The sequence below is a fragment of the Hemiscyllium ocellatum genome, chromosome 21 (genome assembly GCF_020745735.1).
Source record: "Hemiscyllium ocellatum isolate sHemOce1 chromosome 21, sHemOce1.pat.X.cur, whole genome shotgun sequence".
In the NCBI taxonomy this organism is placed as follows: Eukaryota; Metazoa; Chordata; class Chondrichthyes; order Orectolobiformes; family Hemiscylliidae; genus Hemiscyllium; species Hemiscyllium ocellatum.
Genome location: NC_083421.1, coordinates 51,268,089 through 51,287,480, shown reverse-complemented (window position 1 = coordinate 51,287,480; position 19,392 = coordinate 51,268,089). Strand labels below are relative to the sequence as shown.

At 38.3% G+C, this 19,392-nt stretch overlaps 1 protein-coding gene across 1 annotated transcript in view; it reads left to right on the top strand.

Annotated features, from left to right (window-relative positions):
* Positions 1–14,419, top strand: part of traf1 (TNF receptor-associated factor 1) — a 39,878-nt gene extending 25,459 nt beyond the window's left edge. The window contains exons 5-11 of the mRNA XM_060841456.1: positions 626–787; positions 2,401–2,472; positions 3,091–3,159; positions 5,344–5,868; positions 6,754–6,931; positions 10,709–10,857; positions 13,420–14,419. Coding sequence (XP_060697439.1) covers positions 626–787; positions 2,401–2,472; positions 3,091–3,159; positions 5,344–5,868; positions 6,754–6,931; positions 10,709–10,857; positions 13,420–13,638 — 1,374 coding nt within the window. The 3' untranslated portion in view covers positions 13,639–14,419. The remainder of the gene's footprint in view (positions 1–625; positions 788–2,400; positions 2,473–3,090; positions 3,160–5,343; positions 5,869–6,753; positions 6,932–10,708; positions 10,858–13,419) is intronic.
* Positions 14,420–19,392: the final 4,973 nt, after the last annotated feature.

Below are 19,392 nucleotides of genomic sequence, written 5' to 3'. Positions count from 1 at the left end.
AGCCTGAGAATGCACTAAATGTATTAATAACTTGAATTAGACGAGGTACGGACATCAGAGGATTATTGAGGAATAAAAGAACATCATCTGCATAAAGGGTAATTTTGTGTTTACCTGTACCAATCCTCGGAGCTGTTATATTAGGATCAGTCCGTATAGCTTCTGCTAGTGGTTCTGTTTTTTTTAAAATTGGTGTCAACGTTTTAGTTTTAACTGCAAAGTCCAAATTCAGTCTAACCATAATTGATAAACTTTAGTAATTGGTGATCCTAAGGCTTGAACAGTGGTTATCTGATTTAAAAAAAACTAGCCATGAATCTGGAATTCATTTCTCCTTTAAAAACAAAGGAGCTGCTGAAGGCTGTTTTACTGATTTGAAGTTCCCTTTAATGGAAGTGTAGGAGCTGTTGTATCAAATGTTTTAAAGGTGTAAACTGTTGTTTTTGGAATCTAAGCATTAATTATTATTTATGCCTAAAGTCTAGCTTTGAAAAAAGCAGTAACTATTTCAGATTTTTGTTTAGATTTTGTTGTTGAATTTACAGAGAAGCTGCAACATATTTCTGTTGTATAATTGAAATGTTTGTATGTTGATGTCATCAACTTTTTTTTTGCCTTTTTCTAGGATCACATAACACAGTGCGAATTTTCCCTGATCCCTTGTAGTACAGGTTGTGGATCAATGATTTTAAGGAGGAAACTGGCAGATCATTTGGAAAAAGAGTGTAAAAACAATATGACAGAATGTCAACAGTGTGGTGTAAAGATGTTTTTGAAAGATTTGCAGGTTGGCTGGCAATGTTTCTTTAATGCAGAGTAATCTAACTGAAACTAATTTTTATGTAATCTTAGGAATTTCATAATTTGGTATTTCCTAATTGTTTGGGAAAATGATCCAATAATTGTTTTGTATAATATTGAACACTTGCACTGTATCGTGAGTAGTAGTGGTTCTGTTCGCCGAGCTGGAAGTTTTTGTTGCAAACGTTTCGTCCCCTGACTAGGAGACATCATCAGTGCTCTGGAGCCTCCTGCGAAGCGCTTCTTTGATGTTTCTTCCGGTATTTATAGTGGTCTGTCCTTGCCGCTTCCAGGTGTCAGTTTCAGCTGTCTGCTGTAGTGGTTGGTATATTGGGTCCAGGTCGATGTGTTTGTTGATGGAGTTTGTGGATGAATGCCATGCCTCTAGGAATTCCCTGGCTGTTCTGTCTGGCTTGCCCTATGATAGTAGTGTTTTCCCAGTCGAATTCATGTTGCTTGTTGTCTGAGTGTGTGGCTACTAGGGATAGCTGGTCGTGTCGTTTCGTGGCTAGTTGGTGTTCATGTATGCGGATTGTTAGCTGTCTTCCTGTTTGACCTATGTAGTGTTTTGTGCAGTCCTTGCATGGTATTTTATAAACTACATTAGTTTTGCTCATGTTGGGTATTGGCTCCTTTGTTCTAGTAAGTTGTTGTCTGAACGTGGCTGTTGGTTTGTGTGCCGTTATGAGTCCTAAGGGTCGCAGTAGTCTGGCTGTCAGTTCTGAAACGCTCCTGATGTATGAAACTTCCAGCTCGGCGAACAGAACCACTACAACAAGTACCCGAGCTACAAATCTTCGCACAAACCTGTATCGTGAGTTCCTAATAACCATAATTTAAGCAGGAGTTTGAAACCCTTGTGTAAAGTCTTTTGGAGGGAAATTTCTGTCAAGTTGCATCAAGTCCACAGTTCAGAAACCGGCTTTTTGGCCTGACTGTTTTCTGTAGATGTTAGGCTCTGCAAGATTGTGAATTTTTGTATCAAGACTAGTTAAATTTACAGAATACTTCCTAATTCATTTTTGTATTGCATCTTCATTTAAAAGAACACTTTTTATTAGTAATATTTTAATGATCAAACTCATGCATGACCCATGCTCATTGTTGCTCTTTATCTTTACTATGGCAGCAACAATTAAAGAGAGAGGTTTAAACAATTATCATTACATATTATAGTGACCTGACATAAAATTTTCTTTGCTTAATATTATAATTGAAATATCTTACAATTATTTACTAACTTTCTTCTGTATCCCAACAAAATCCAAAATACCTTTTTACTACTTGTGTTTGGAAAAAAATGTTTGCCTTAAATAGTGGAATATTTTATCAAGATTGGTGAAATGTTGGAACTTTATTTCCCATTGGGAGAAAGTGAGGACTGCAGATGCTGGAGATCAGAATTGAGTGTGGTACTGGAAAAGCACAACATGTCAGGCAGCATCCGAGGAGCAAGAGAATCGACATTTCGGGCATAAGCCCTTCATCCTGCTGTACTTTTCCAGCACCACATTCTCGACTTTGTCTCATTGTTTGTTTGCTTGCTTGAGGAAAGTAGAATAAAATTCACCCTCACTATTTTTCCCCCTCAAACACCAGATGCATGCCTGTGAGGAAGCTTTTGCTAATGAGAAGAAAACATTTAAAGGTGAATCAGCCAATAAAGAAAAGGTAAGAGGATTGTGAATTTGCTGTAATTGGACAAGGCTATAAATCTTGACCTGTAATACTAAAGGAGACAACAGCAGTAGACATTGCAGCATGCAGACATTGCCACCTGCAAGGTCCACTTCAATTTTGGAATGTGTTGCTTTGCCTCACTGTCAATGGAACTCCCTTTTCTAATAGAATTGTGGATTACCAACATTACAGGACTTCAGCAGTTCAACAAGGCATTTCACCATCACCACCTTCTGTGCAGTTAGGAGTGGGCAATAAAGGGTAGTTAGTCAACAACAATATCCTGTTAATTAATTTAAAAAAACAATTTGACTACTGACTGACCACTTAAGAGACTTTTCCTTGTTTTCATTAGATAATTTCATTTGAAGAAGTTAGAGCTAGTCTCTTGCTGCTTTTTTCCATATAGTGAATAGTAAAGTTGGTAGAATTATTCAAAAACATTTTGGGCTCCTCTGCTTAGTTCTGTAAAAGTTGCAACATTGGCGAAATTTCGCTGCTTTTCTTCACATCAAAGGAAAAGGATTGAATTTTTTGATTCAAGTTTCTTTTTTAAAAAAAAAACTGGAATTCACATAATTTCATGCTGTTGTTTACATGTTTTTACAGTTTCGGCCTCCTGGAGGAAACCGTACCCGTGACAGCTGTCGTTTTGCAGAATTGGGATGCAATTTCAAGGTGAAACAAAGCTTTAGTTGGAATTATAACATTTAATCTTCTTTTGTAAACTTTTTCCACTTAAAATCTGGAATTTCAGACTAAAAGAAAATTATTAACTTCAGGGGGTGGGGGGGAAGAAAATGCCTAGACGTGTGTACGCAGTGAAGATTGTGTTTTCTTAACCTGCTTGATTTTTATTTTAAGAAATCTTGTATACCTTTTTAGTGTATCCCTGAAATGAATATTTTGGACAATGATTTGTGTGCAGATCTAAGTCGGAAACTGAGACCAATGTTTAAACATATCTTACAATTCAGATAATCTTTTACAGGATAAATTTAAATGAGAAATTTTGACTGCACTGTAAAGATCTGTAGACTGGGTAAAGAATCTGACTTGGTACTTTCAAAATTTTTGAACTTGAAAACAGAAGTATGAATTAATCTTAGTCACTGTTCAAAAACCTGGTTTCCATTTCCTTCCATTTTATGATATTTCAACAACATGAATTTTGTCAGATATTTTATTTTAAATTTTATTTCTTCTTCGGTCTTTTATCTCTGAGATGAAAAATAAGTACTGGGGTTTTAACTCAGTAACAGTGAAGGAACAGTGATAGGGTACAAAATCACAATGGTGTGTGGATTGGAAGGGAAGTCACAGTGGTAGTGTTCTCACATGTCTGCTGTCCTTGTCATTCTAGCTGACAGACATCAGATTTGAGAAGTGCTATTATTGGACCACTGGTAACTTACTGTAGTGTTTGTTGAAACTGGTACACACTGCTGCCATTGGGTCTAAGTAGTGGAGAGTGTGAATGTTGAATGTCAAATGGGGCACCAGTCAAAGAAGGCTGCTTCATCTCTGAGGACTTTAACTATCTTGAATGTTTAGTGGAGCTGTTCACATTCAGGCAAGAGAAAGTATTCCATCTCACTCCAGACTTGTCAAGTACATCAGTAGACCTAAGGGGGACTACCTCTGGGTAATTATGGATGGGCAAAAAATGCTGACTTAGTCAGTGACACCCATATCTTGTGAATGAATTTAAATAAAACGATAATGTGAATTTAGGGTAACAGTTACACAGAAGCCTTGTTTAAACAGGTAAACTCAATTTTTAAACTCCTCTTGTAAATTACACTGCTCCAGAGGTGTGTAAGAGCATCTCTGAGCAGGTTGATTTAGAAAGTATCCCCATAAATTACATGTTTTTAAACAACCTTGCTGGCTGTGGGGGGAAAGGAAAGATGGATGTGTGGCATATCATTCCCTCAGTATTAGTTACAGCAGTTTTTAAAAATTTAAAATTAGTTTTAGATTAGATTACTTAGTGTGGAAACAGGCCCTTCGGCCCAACAAGTCCACACTGACCCGCCAAAGTGCAATCCACCCAGACCCATTCACCTACATTTACCCCTTCACCTAACACTACAGGCAATTTAGCATGGCCAATTCACCTAACCTGCACACTTTGGATTGTGGGAGGAAACCGGAGCATCCGGACAAACCCACCCAGACACAGGGAGAATGTGCAAACTCCACACAGACAGTCGCTTGAGGCAGGAACTGAACTCGGGTCTCTGGCGCTGTGAGGCAGCAGTGCTAACCACTGTGCCACCCACTTTTACTATTAGTTTTCTCATTAGTTTATTTTAATCTCGTGTCTGTTCCAATCTTCTGACTTCATTAACTGTAAAATGATAGTGTTTGTTTTGCTACTTCCTACTTTGCTGTATTTGGATTTTTCAATCTGGTTGATCAGCTTCTCTGTTGCATGTCCCATTCACATACACCATAGACCCCCTTTTAAGTGAAAGACAAATTCAAATTGAGATGGGAAAAGAGGAAGATAACGTTATCCAAGATGGTGGCAAGCACTGAACCTTCACAACTGACAAGTCCATTTTTACTATGCTTTGACCTTGACCCTCTGAAATTGTGTTCCAAAGTCAATTTGTTTGACTTGCTCTTTTCTTGCCTATAATGAAGCGTTGGGGCTCTTAACTCTCGCTCTTTCTCACTCTCTCTCGCTTCCACCTCCAAACCGGCCTTTTACTCTCTGCTCAGTATACACATTTTGGTTTTGAGATGATTTAATGCTCAGAGGTTTTATGCAAAATGTGAATTCTTGTGACTTTTTAAAAATATCTCATTCAACTTGCAGTTTTCAGCTAAGCCCACTTTTTTTTTAAACTACAGGGTGGCAAAGAACGTCTCAAAGATCACGAGAACTCTTCAGTTGTTGCACATCTTGCCTCAGTATTTCAATTTGTCAATACTTTGAAAACCACCTTTCTGCAGAATTCCAGCATTGCTAATGGTTGCAGTGATCATTCATCAATGATTTCTCTCTCATCAATGATTACTGAATTACAGTTCAAAATCCAGCAGTTAGACAAGGATGTGCTGTCTTTGTCCTCCTCAGATTCTTTAGCCTCTTTGCACACCCAGGTTGCCGTGGAATCTAATGGTGACTTAGAAACTGATCATTTTGAAGGACCTTCCTGTTCTAGTGAGTTTTCAGACTTGCAGACAGTCAGTTATCCTGGTCAGACTTTGTCAGAGTGTCGAAATAAAGTTGATGCTCTTGAACTGAAAATTCAGACATTTGAAAATATTGTGACTGTTTTGAACAGAGAAGTAGAAAAAACCCAAGCTACTATGGCTGCATTTGAGAGACAAAACAAGATTGACCAGGATGCCATCAGAGCCTTGGAGCGAAAGGTAATGGAGTTTATTTGCCTGTGTTTATCTTGTATGCAAACAATAGTTAATCATTTTGCAAAAAACGCCAAATCTAATGCACAACTAGATGGGATATTCATGAAAAGTTGCAACTTAGAATGTTCTTAATCTTTTGTTCTGTTAATAACTTGAAGTTAATGATGATCTCAGGATGTTCTGTTCTAACCATGGGTACGGAAATACATCATGACTTGACCACATTTCCTTACCTTCAAATTTGTTTCTTAACCATACTTTGTACACAGTTACAGGTCACATGTAAGGAATTATGGTTGATGTACAAGTTATTACAATGCAACTTTTGTAATGCTGTAAATTATTTTGGATCCTCAAATACCTTTTTTAAAATGTTTATTTAAAAATAAGCAATATAAAACATTGACTGTGCTGTTGGATATATACATTGGCTGAACAACTGCAGTGAGAACAAAACCCTCCCATAATTAAATTACAATTCCATAGCTCCAGACTGCAACATACACATGAAAGTGGAACTATGAATGTTGCAGCTCAGATCCTTTTCTATCATGGGGCTGACCAGCAATCTGTCCCCTCTTACTGCATGCCATTGGAGTATATTGGAAAGACCTGCAAGCTTATCCTCAAGCTGTTTAACCCAGTTGCAAGCACACCTTCCTTGAACATCAAGTTGTGAAAATGAGGGTTGAACCCACTGGCAGGGACACTAAATGTGCCACCAGACTTCCTGTCTGAGCAGCAGGAGGCTCAACCATAACATCGGTAAAGAGCAACACACCAATCACAATTAAAAATAATTCACTACAACAACAATGTGAAGCTGTTTGTGAAAATATGATTTCAATAAAACTTTTTAAAATTTTGCCGAACACTTTTTATTTCTAGGTTTCCGATCAACAGCATCTCCTTACTTTGAAAGACGTGATCATCAATGAATTCCGTTTGCAAATACTTGCCTTGGAACAAACTTCTTATGAGGGAATATTGATGTGGAAAATTACTGATGTCAATAGAAAACGCCAGGAAGCCATTTCAGGCAAAGTAACAAACTTCTCCTCTCCAGGTACATACTTTACTCATAAGTCTCGCATGTTTATTGCTTTCCCTTTTTAATTGGAATGTTCCTAGTTCTGAATCAGTGAAGGGATCAAATTTTTTTTCTCGGTCAACATTCATCAGTAGCCTTGTTTTCCTCAAGCTTCCTTCCAATTATGCCTTCCTTGTGATGCTGAGAATAGGCCTACTCTTCTGTTTTTCTCAATCCGGACATTTTGCTTTTCTACTTTTTAAAATTTTCATTGCCTGATTAGAAAGTGATAATTTTATTGAGTCCTTTTTTCCTTTCCAAGGATATTAATTTATTGCTAATAAATATTTATTATTACTGATAACAACAAAAACAATGAAGCTGACGGCAGTATTCTTTGAATTCATTCATGTTACTGACTGGGCTGGTATCTTTTATCCATCCCTAATTGTCCTTGAGCAGAGTAACTTGCTAGACCATATGAATGCACTTAAGAGTCAATACATTGCAACGGTGAAACTAAACTAAATTGCATTTTCGGTTCCAAACTTATTTTGAATCTTTAAATTCATTATATTATAACTAGTGTTCATGGTGTTACAAAAGCAACGTTTTGTGGGTGCTGAGGATCTGAAATAAATACAAAAAATGCTCGAGAAACTCAGCGGGGCCGGCAACATGTGTGGAGAGAGATACTGAAGTTAATATTGCTAGTCCGATATCACACTCTGCTTTGGACTGAAGAGAGTTGGAGGTTTAATGGGTTGAAAAAGAGGGGTGGTCCAGAATGTGAAACAGAAAGGTTAGGGGGTTTGAGGAGATTAAATATTATCAATGTCATTGAACAAATGGTGGTTGACCCTTGCTTGACAGGGCCATTAGCCTTGTCCAACCCACTTCTTGCACTTCCCCTCTTGACCTTTTCTCTTCCTCCCAGAACCACAGTATGGTTCTCATGACCTGATGAGCCGCAGCAATGAAGAGCCCACAGGCATAACTTTCAATTATCAATTGTGAAATAAACTTGATTTGAGATTTAGATAAATTGAACCTACGTTACATCTCAATCCTAACCAGTTTAAAAACCGAAAGAACTTCAGATACTGTAAATCAGAAACAAAAATAGAAGTTGCTGGAAAAGCTCAGCAGATATGAGGAAGGGTCACTGGACCCGAAATGCTAATTCTGATTTCTCTTCACAGATGCTACCAGACCTGCCCGAGCATTTCCAGCAACTTTTTTGTTTTTGTTTCTGAGCACAACAGATTTCATTTTTGTCTTCACTTTCCAACACCAGCTTCCGTTTACATAGGATTATTGTTTTACTGCAGACATGTAAGAATCCAAACAAGGCAAAAGCTTCATTCTACTTCTTTTGCATACAGGTTCAAAGAAACTCTTCAACAAATACATTAAGGACAAAAGGGTAACAAGGAAGATAAACCGCCCCTCAAAGATCAGCAAGGCGTCCTTTGTGTGCAGCTGCAGGAGATGACAAAATACTGAATGAGTATTTTGCATCAGTGTTTAGTGTGGAAAAGGACATGGAAGATATAGAATTTAGGGAAATAGATGGTGACGTCTTGAAAAAGCTCCATATTATAGAGGAGAACCTGCTGGATGTCTTGAAATGCATAAAAGTGGATAAATCCCCAGGATCTGATTGGGTCTACCCTAGACGTCTGTGGGAAACTAGGGAAGTGATTGCTGAGATATTTGTATCATCGATAGTCACAGGTGAGGTGCCGGAAGACTGAAGGTTGGCTAACATGGTGCCACTGTTTAAGAAAGATGGTAAGGACAAGCCAGGGAACTATAGACCAGTGAGACTGATGTTAGTGGTGGCCAGGTTGTTGGAAGGAATCCTGAGAGACAGGATGTACATGTATTTGGAAAGGCAAGGACTGATCAGGGATAGTCACCATGGTTTTTGTGCGTGGAAAATCATGTCTCTCAAACTTGATTTGAGTTTTTTGAAAAAGGGTGGTGGTAGAAGGTTGTTTCAGACTGGGAGGCCTGTGACCAGTGGAGTGCAACAAGGATCGGTGCTGGGTCCACTACTTTCTGTCATCTATATAAATGATTTGGTTGAGCATGAGAGGTATAGTTCGTAAGTTTGTAGATGACACCAAAAGTGAGGTGCGGTAGACAGTGAAGAAGATTACCTCTGATTACAACGGGACCTTGATCAGATGGGCCAATGGGCTGAGGAGTGGCAGATGAAGTTTAATTCAGATAAATGCGTGGTGCTGCATTTTGGGAAAGCAAATCTTAGCAGGACTTATACACTTAATGGTAAGGTCCTAGGGAGTGTTACTGAACAAAGAGACCTTGGAGTGCAGGTTCATTACTCCTTGAAAGTGGAGTCTCAAGTAGGTAAGATAGTGAAGAAGGTGTTTGGTATGTTTTCCTTGGTCAGAATATTGAGTACAGGAGTTGGAAGGACATGTATAGGACATTGGTAACGCCACTTTTGGAATATTGTGTGCAGTTCTGGTCTCCTTCCTGTCGGAAGGATGTTGTGAAACTTGAAAGGGTTTAGAAAAGATTTACAAGGATGTTGCCAAGATTGAAGGATTTGAGCTATAGGGAGAGGTTGAATAGGCTGGGGCTGTTTTCCCTGAAGCATTGGAGGCTGAGCAGTGATCTTTATAGAGATTTATAAAATCACAAGGGGCATGGCTGGGTAAGTAGACAAGGTCTTTTCCTTGGGGTGGGGGAGTCCAGAACCAGAGGGTATAGGTTTAGGGTGAGAGGGGAAAGACATAATAGAGACCTGAGGAGTAACTTTTTCAGAGTGGTACGTGTATGGAATGAGCTCCAGAGGAAGTGGTGGAGGCTAGTACAATTACAACATTTAAAAGATATCTGGATGGGTATATGAATAGGAAGGGTTTGGAGGGATATGGGCCAGGTGCTGGCAGATGGGACTAGATTGGGTTGGAATATCTGGTCAGCATGGACAAGTTGGGCTGATGTTGTACATCTTTATGACTTATGACTCATGACTGAAGGTTTCTTTACATTTATTTACACACTTTTTTTTGCAGTACACCATTTGTCATATGACCATTGTTAAGATAATTACATTTTCAATTTCTTATTAGAAGGTACCAGTTAAGATGAATGTGTCCCATTGCAAGGTTAATGCAACTCCTGCTGTGCCCATTTTCAATGAGCATGTTCCTTGACAATGCAAATAGTTTCCCATTTTACAGCAATTATTTCTTGGTTAATGAGTTTCCATTTTTACATATAAGCATGGTTACCTCTCTTTTTGTGGCTAAATTACTTCTGTCACCTCTATAGGTGCAGTTCTGAATTAAACTTGCATTCAGTATATTTTGTTTTAACCCTTAAAGCATCACCAACAGTCACCCAGCAACAATCTTCTAGCTTGCTGTGTACTTTGTCCTTTTTTTCTCATCTCTGCAATTTCTCTACCTAATTTACTTCTCTACCTAATTAGCACCGAAAATTACCCTCTGCCATTTCTGACACCTCCTCCAGCATGTTGCCTTTCTTTCCCCAGTAGCACTTCATGGGGTGCATATTCTTCACAACACCTTGCAACACTCCTCTATCACTATAGCACCTCATCTCCTTTTACCACCAGAACTCGCTCTCGCTCTCTCTTCTCTCCCCCACCCAGCCCCCAGTCTCTGTTTCTTTCTTTTTCTATAGATGTTGCTAGATTGATTGAGATCCTCACAACTTTTGTTTTTTGTTTTGGCAATTCCATGTATTTCTCAACAAGATTTTAATTTTTTTTTCTCTTTCTTCCCCCCCCCCCCCCCCCCCCCCCACCCCCAGCATTCTACACTAGCAAATATGGGTATAAAGTGTGTTTAAGAATTTATTTAAATGGAGATGGATCAGGCCGAGGAACACACATCTCTTTGTTCTTTGTTGTAATGAGGGGTGAATATGATGCTTTGCTTCATTGGCCGTTTAAACAAAAGGTATGTGGAATATTCAAATGAAATGTTAATGTTAATACTTTATGATCCGTGTTCACACTCACCTGTAAAAATGAGCAGAATTTACAGAATTAATTAGCATAATTACTACACCAAGTGGATTATAATGGTTCAAGATGCATCTGACCACCACCTGTAATGTTAAGCTTAAAACGATCTCTTCAAACCAGATCATTCAGTATTAATTGGACAAGGCGATAAGCAGTTGAGGAAAAATAAATGAAAACTGTTTTGAATGCAATGATCTTGCCTTGACTTGGGAACAGGTTATTTGTTTGTGACAGACAAGCACAGAGGACTGCTTGGGAGAGTACTCAGGAATGGCAATACAGCACACGATATCAGATTCAGAATAGTAGTAATTTGGGGACATTTCCCAGCTCGGGACTGGGGTTTATAAGATCAGGCTTGTAGACTTACGCCATTGCACTGAGGTTTGCGGACCGGTGTGGTAGAAACAGAGCTCCAAATGCCAGTTTTCACCCAAGAGTCCCCAACAGGCAGGAGATTTGCTTGTGGAAAATCTCTGAAGTAGTTTTAATATAATAGATTTGCTCCTTATTTTGCTTATCTCAAGATTAAGCTAATAAGTTTATTTTATATCAACACACGTATATTCTTATATTCATTTTGATCAGTTAAGGATGGAGAATAAATGCTGGTGTCTCCATATTGGCTAAAAGCATTTTTAATAAGGACAATATTTATGTATGCAGATAGGGATCCTGATTCCTTCCTGTTTGTGCCCCCATTAAGTCTGTGGTGGATGGCCTCCTGCTCCATTGTCATTTGAGGTCATGAAGTGGGCAATCGGTGCCTACCTAAGGGCCTCCTCCCACTGGCACATACTGACGTAGTGCTGAGAACAGGATAAACAAACCTCATCGGTGGTTCCTAGGGCTGGGTCCCTTAATCAAAGGCAATCCGTGCCTGATTGGGGGACCTGGCATCGTAAAATGTGCTGCTGATGCCCCTACAGCCCCTTCCTGCCATCACTTACCTGTGACCTGGGATGCAGTGCTGAGTCTAGGCCTCAGCAGAGCAACATACCAGAACAGGTCTCCCTCGGCTTCTGGCTAGGACCTGTAAGTGAATGGGACTTCCAGCCTAGGGTCCTTAATTCTGAAGGAAGGCCCACTGCTGGTCTGGCAAGTGCCTGAATGTGGCAGGCATTCCCGAATAGCAGCAATTTGAAGAAACCCCGTCATTTCCAAGACAATGCGCAATGTTTGACATATTGATTGTTCTGAGTTTTTGTAATTTGTTTGTTTTTACTGTCTGGAAGAGTGATGTTTTTCCTTACCCTTTTGCCACATATTTCAAAATGTGTAATTATAGAACTACTTATCACAATAATTTGTGTGGTTAGTTTCCATTTCATTCAATGGTGTGGATATTACCCATTTACATTTCTAAATCCAGAGTGGACTTCCTCAGGCCATTGAACATTTGATTTGCCATTGGAAATAGAAACTTTATTGGTGATTTATAGCCAGTGTTCAATTGCTATTTGCAATCTTCCCATCACAGACATTTTGAGATACATATCAAGATTACACCAATACTGTTTTAGTATGATGGTTGTGTTTTTGGGATGCTCTGTTTAATGTAATTATGGAAAAGGTAATTGTAGTAGTCCTTGTGTCTCTGCTTGTTTTATTTATTCATGGGATGTGGGCATCACTGGGCGAGCAATTTATTACCCATCCCTGATTGCTATGAGTCTGGAGTCATGTGTTGGCCAGACCAGGTAAGGATGATAGTGTCCTTCCTTCCAGGTCATTAGTGAACCAGATATGTTATTTCCCAATTTAATCAGCAATGGTTTCATGATCATCATCATCATCATCATCAGACTTTCTTAATTCCAGAATTTTTTTAAAAATCCAAATTCCACCACCTGCCTTGGCAGGATTTAAACCTGCATGCCCAGAACATTATGAAACCAGAAACTCAGGTAATCTCACGATGATACCACTAGGCCATCAGCTCTCCTTGCCTCTGCTATTATCATGATCCTATAGGAGACAAATAATAAAGATTACCTTCACTAAATACATTACATCACAGGAACTGTTCAATTGCAAATTAATTGGGAAATTCCTAAAAGGTGTAAACTTTTTTAAAGTTTCTTGGTGATTAGTGTTGAAATAACTGAATTTACTAAAATTTGATGGCTTTTTTTTTTAAACTTCCAAGCAGTATTTATAATTTTGTTCAAGCTTATTCTTCTAAATTTTTGTTTGTACTGGCAATGCAGTTATTAATATTTTGTATATAGTAAAATATTTATCATTTTTGTTCTTTGAGAACTGGACTTTGAAACATTTAATCGTTATGCAGAATGATCTTATCAAAGTACTGGGTGTTCAGCTATGTGTCACCCTTAATTCTCCATTCAACTTGATTTAAAATGATTTCTAAAGCTATCCCAAATCCAGTGTTCAGTTTAGCAAGCTGTGTTTTACTAGATTTGTTGCTGATAATACAAAGTTGTCCAAAAGTGATGAATTTTTTAAAAAATCATTTGTTTCCTCTCCTAAGGTCACCTTCATGCTTCTGGACCAGAACAACAGGGAACATTTAATAGATGCCTTTCGTCCAGATGTTAATTCTTCCTCATTTCAAAGACCAGTAAAGGAGATGAATATTGCAAGTGGCTGTCCAATGTTTATCCCACTGGCTAAACTTGACGCTCCCAAACAGACCTATGTGAAGGATGACACCTTATTCATTAAATGTATTATAGATGCTGCTACGTAATTAGGAGGAGTGCTGGAACTCTGCAAAAAAAAAAGGAAATCACAATATTTCTACATTGTTTTGTGTTTCTAGAAAATGAGATACCCATTCTGTACTTAGGAAATAGTAGCAACTACAGCAAAATATCCCTCTGTTTAAATAGCTTTGTAATCTTTCCTTCTTTTATAAGTGACTGTGGTCAATAGTACAACCAGATATGTAAATATTTCTTTCAACTTTAGAGATCAGAAATCAAAATAATTGGATTTCCAAATTGTGCATCTGTAACTGTGCGTTTTCAGCAACGCTAAATAGGGAACACTTTATGACACACATTCTTGCTATTGTTTGCTTGAAGATAAAAACCATTAGAATCCCTACAGTGTAGAAGCAGGCCATTCAGCCCATCTGAAGATCATCTCGCCTAGATTTACCCTATCTCTGTAACCCTACATTTCCCATGGTCAATCCACCCAACTTCCACATCTTTGGATGTGAGAGATATCCAAAACGTCTGGAGGAAGTCCACGCAAACTCTGAGAGAATGTGCAAGCTCCATACAGACACTTGCCTGAGGGTGGAATCAAACCCAGGTCCCTGGTGTTATGAGGCAACAGTGCTAACCACTGAGGGACTGTGCCGCTCCAAGATTAGCATCTAAAAGGCATTCATTACTTTGTCCTCCGGTATTGCTGATTAGCTGTTTTGTGCCATTTTAATTTGTCCATGAGTGAGTCTGCATTCTCCACCGCTATGCTGTGTTTATGTATATTGATCAAGATTATGAGCATAAATTTAGAGAAAAGATAAAGGATCTAAAAATGATTACGGAAAGAACAATCGAAAGAATTGTCAACTTATTGCAGAAAGGAAATGAAGAAAAATTCAAAATGAATGGCAGTTAAAGAAAATATTTATCAATTAACTTGTAATGATACTTCCATTGCCACCCATTAATGTAATTAATGTTCATTAATCTGTGGACATTGTTTGATGAAAGTTTTTTTTTGTTGCTTTTCACACAAAAGATGCTGTCAATTTCAGTTAAACAGATATTCTAGAATCTTTCAATAAATTGGTATTGATGTAGTTTTGCTTGCTGAACTGGAAGGTTCATTTCCAGATGTTTCACTAACTCAGAGAAACCCAAACGTATAAATAGAAAGCAGAAATCATCAGCAGTGCTTCGTTCAAAGGCCCACTGAAGGTGTTACCTAGTAGAATGGCGAAACGACTGGAAATGAACCTTCCAGCTCAGCGAGCAAAACTACATTCAGAGGGCCTAAGCTACAAATCTTCTCAAAACTCACTAAAATTGGTATGGGCTTTCATGAACACAAGTTTACAGAACAACACATAATTTCTAATTTAGCTCCCTAGTTAAGGGAAATTTTCAAGTAAATGTAGAAAGTAAGATCATAAAGGTTCAAAGAACAGAAGAAATAGAAACAAAAATGGCATCTGATGCCTCAAGCCTGCTCTGCCTCTCACGAAGACCATGGCTGATCTTCTAACTTCATTCTACTTTTCTGTCCTATCCCCATTTCTCTCATGGACCTGAAGAGATTTATAACCTCAGTCTTGAAAATACTTCACCATCAAGCATGTATTGCCTTCTGAGAATTCCATTGTCTTCAGAGTGAAGAAATGTTTCCTTTCCTCAGTCTGAAATGCCAAGACCATAATCCTTTATCAATGACTCTTTAGACTTCTCAGTCAGGGAAATAGCCTCTCAGTTTTCAAATTTTCCAACAATTTTGTTCACCTTTCAATCTTAAGTCCACAAAATGTAGGACCTTTCTGCTCAACTTCTCCTCCTAGGGCAACTCTCTTGTCTCAGGAGTTAATCTAGTGATGCTTTATTGCAACGTCTTCGCATGAATAGATGGTTCCATTTCGAGGTAAGTGTTAACTTAAAATGTTAATTGCTATTGCATAATATGCAGAAATCATAATATACATAATATGCAGAAGTAGGAAGTACTTAAAGCTAGTCTTTCCAAGCAAAAATTTCTTCTGTTTAATTGAGTTAGGTTCTTTGAATGTTTGAAGGTGATCCAGTTTTTTAGTTTTTACTTTTGCTCTCATTTCTCCTACATTCCTACCCCTCTCAATCTGGTACCATTTTCCCAATTTATTTTATCCTTTTTACTTTTTATATAACACTAGTATTAATTATGAATCAACTCCTGTACATTTTTAATATACAGGATACTAATTGAAAGGGAGTGATTTCAGAAACTTGATCAACAGAGTGATTGTAGTTTGAAACACTTTCACTCCTGTGATTTGCTGTGTTTAAACGTTGATAATGATTGACGAGTAACTGTGGCATCAGAGCTTAAGATTTATGATTTAGGAATTTTTTTTATGTAGGTGTAATTTTCTTACTGTATTTATTTAACATTTATTGAGGCTGTCTTTTGCCCCCTGATATATCTTTTGACTTCATTTATGCTATATGTTTAGCTTTTAGAGATTAAAATATATTTAAATTAGAACAATTTTTCAGTCGTGTAATGAACTTGCAATTCTGTAGTGTCCTGTTAAATGTTGGTTTGGAACAGCATTTACATGAGGATTGTTGCAGAAAGTACAGTTGAACAAACCAGTTCTACCTGCAGAACAGGACTCCATTATTATTGACTATCTTTTAAAATGTATTCCAAGTAAGCAAACAAAATAGTATAGGTGGCTTAATTAACAGCACCGTGAAAAAGAAATGAGCACTGGGGCAGACTAGAAAATCTAAAAATATCCAAAGATCTAATTTATTCTTGAACCATTCATTCAATTCAGATTGAGTCTTTACATTTTTGTTTTGTCCTGGCTGCCGCTACCTCCACGAGGTGCAGGATGGGCAATGTACTGAATCTAAATGTGTAGTTTACATAGAAACAGGAGTTGGCCATTTAGCTCTGCTAGTCTATTCTACTATCCGTTTAAGATCTTACATGATCTGTACCTCAACTCCAATTACCAGTCTGTGTGACAAAATACACAGCATATTATAAGCCTACATTTCTTTGCATTTCAAGCACTGCAGCAAGAAACCGTCAAATCAAGTCCGATAGCTAGTCTTCAATATTGTTGCACATGTAGTTTCTATAAAACATAGCACCTTGAGATTCAGTATAGCAAACAGCGGTAACTATATATATATTCAAAGTTTGTGAGAAGATTTGTAGCTAGGGTGCTTGTTGTGGTTCTGTTCACCGAGCTGGGAATTTGTGTTGCAGACGTTTCGTCCCCTGTCTAGGTGACATCTAGGTGCTTGGGAGCCTCCTGTGAAGTGCTTCTGTGATGTTTCCTCCAGCATTTATAGTGATTTGTATCTGCTGCTTTTGGTTGTCAGTTCCAGCTGTCCGTTGCAGTGGCCGCACCTCTGCCCTCAGACCCTACCCTTCCAACCGTAACAAGGACAGAATGCCCCTGGTGCTCACCTTCCACCCTACCAACCTTCGCATAAACTAAATCATCTGCCAACATTTCCGCCACCTCCAAAAAGACCCCACCACCAGGGATATATTTCCCTCCCCACCCATTTCCCTCAGTGACCGCCCAGTGGCCCAACATTTCACATCTCCCTCCCACTCTGCCGAGGACATGGTGGTCCTGGGCCTCCTTCACTACCACTCCCTCACCCACCAGATGCCTGGAGGAAGAACGCCTCATCTTCCGCCTCGGAACACTTCAACCCCAGGGCATCAATGTGGACTTCCTCATTTCCTCATTTCCACTTCCCCCACCTCACCCTAGTTCCAAACTTCCAGCTCAGCACTATCCCCATGACTTGTCCTACCAGCCTATCTTCTTTTCCACCTATCCACTCCACCTGCCCGTGACCTATCCCCTCCCCCACTCACCTATTGTACTCTATGCTACTTTCTCCCCACCCCCACCCTCCTCTAGCTTATCTCTCCACGCTTCAGGCTGTCTGCACTTATTCCTGATGAAAGGCTTTTGTCCAAAACATCAATTTTTACTGCTCGTTGGATGCTGCCTGAACTGCTGTGCTCTTTCAGCACCACTAATCCAGAATCTGGTTTCCATCATCTGCAGTCATTGTTTTTACCTTGTTTTTACCCAGCCACATGACCTCCCAACTCCTATACTCAACGCACTGACCAATTAAGACAAACATCCCAAATGCCATATTCACTATCATATCTACCTGTGACAGCACTTTCAAGAAACTATGAACCTGCACTGTAAAGTGTCTTTGTTCAGCAACATTCCCCAGGACCTTACCATTAAGTGTTTAAATCTTGAGCTTTGAAAACAAAATGTTTGCCACTGACCCCCTCCTTTCACATATTGAGTTATGACTTTTTGCACAACACTACTTGCTGGTTTTCTAATTAAATTCTAGAATTAGTTTATACAGATCATTTGCAAGGACCAATATTTATATGGAAGTTGTAATGCAAGAAACTTTTGAGTGCACTGATGCTTGAGATATAATTCGGTGACTTAGTTGATGTTAAGATGTTTGCTTTCACCACTCCACAGAAATTGCATTAGAAATTTAGAAGATTATTTCTTTGGAGCCATTTAAGTCATTCTGGGTGCATTTCATTGATGGGCAGCATGAAATTGTTTTTTTTTATTAAGATATCTAATATTTTGGTTATAGAAGTAGTTGCTCCCTGAATCCTCAGTGGATTTAGAGTCTGTTCAACTCTTTCCTTAAAGAGGTAAGCCCATTGAATATTTTTAGGTAGAAATAGACAGAATTATTGATTTAGCAAGGGTGTCAGAGTAACTTGGTATGTGTGCATCTTTAGACATTTGCACAAATGAATGTGCCCCAGTACCTCACTCTCAAACTTCACCTTTATATGGTTTAGAATGTAAAAGTGTTACAAACATAAGTATGTACTAACTAACTACAGGAACTTTTCACAACCAACTCCACATTATAATATAGAACCTGTCCTGAGTATATCTACACCATACATTGGCCAAAATGATTAAAGTCTTAACTTGTATGCAACCCGAGAAATCAGACTTTATTGATGAAGCCAGGTATCCAATCACTCCTTTGTTAACAACTTTATACTGTGTACCCTTATGAAGACTGACATCTGTCTTGAGTATCTGAATTCTTTTATGATTAAATTTCTGTAATTAGTTAACACCTTTTATTGACCATGAATACAAGTTAAACATTTTTGCAGTTATACTTGGAGGGACCTCTAGTGCATATTAAAGGAATTGCACACTAATTTCTCGAATGTTTTAACTGTCGCAAAAATACAAATTTTTTTAGTGGATTTGAACATTACTTGTTTAAAAGAAATATATAATTTTTTTTAAAACTGTGAATCTTGGCTATGTAAATTTGGGTGCAAATACTTAACATTGAAACCCAGTTCATTTTATGCTAATAAAATAACTTTGAATTTCCACTTGACTCTTGAAGAGTGTCATTTCATTTTCTATAGATCAGAACTGCATTTTATAATATTTCAGAGTTGCATGTGAAAGTCATAGCACTAATGAATATAAAAGAACAAAACTAAATTTCATAGTGTCGTATAGCATGGAAAAGATCCTTTAGTCCAATCAGTCTATGCTGACCATAATCCCGAACTAAACTAGTCCCACCTTCCTGCGTTTGGCTCCTATCCCTTCAAATATTTCTTATTCATGTATTAATCTAAATGTCTTTTACACACTGTAACTGTACCTGCATCCACCATTCCTTTGGAAGTTCATTCCATACACAAATGGCATTGATTAAAAACAATTGCCCCTCATGCCTTTTTTAAA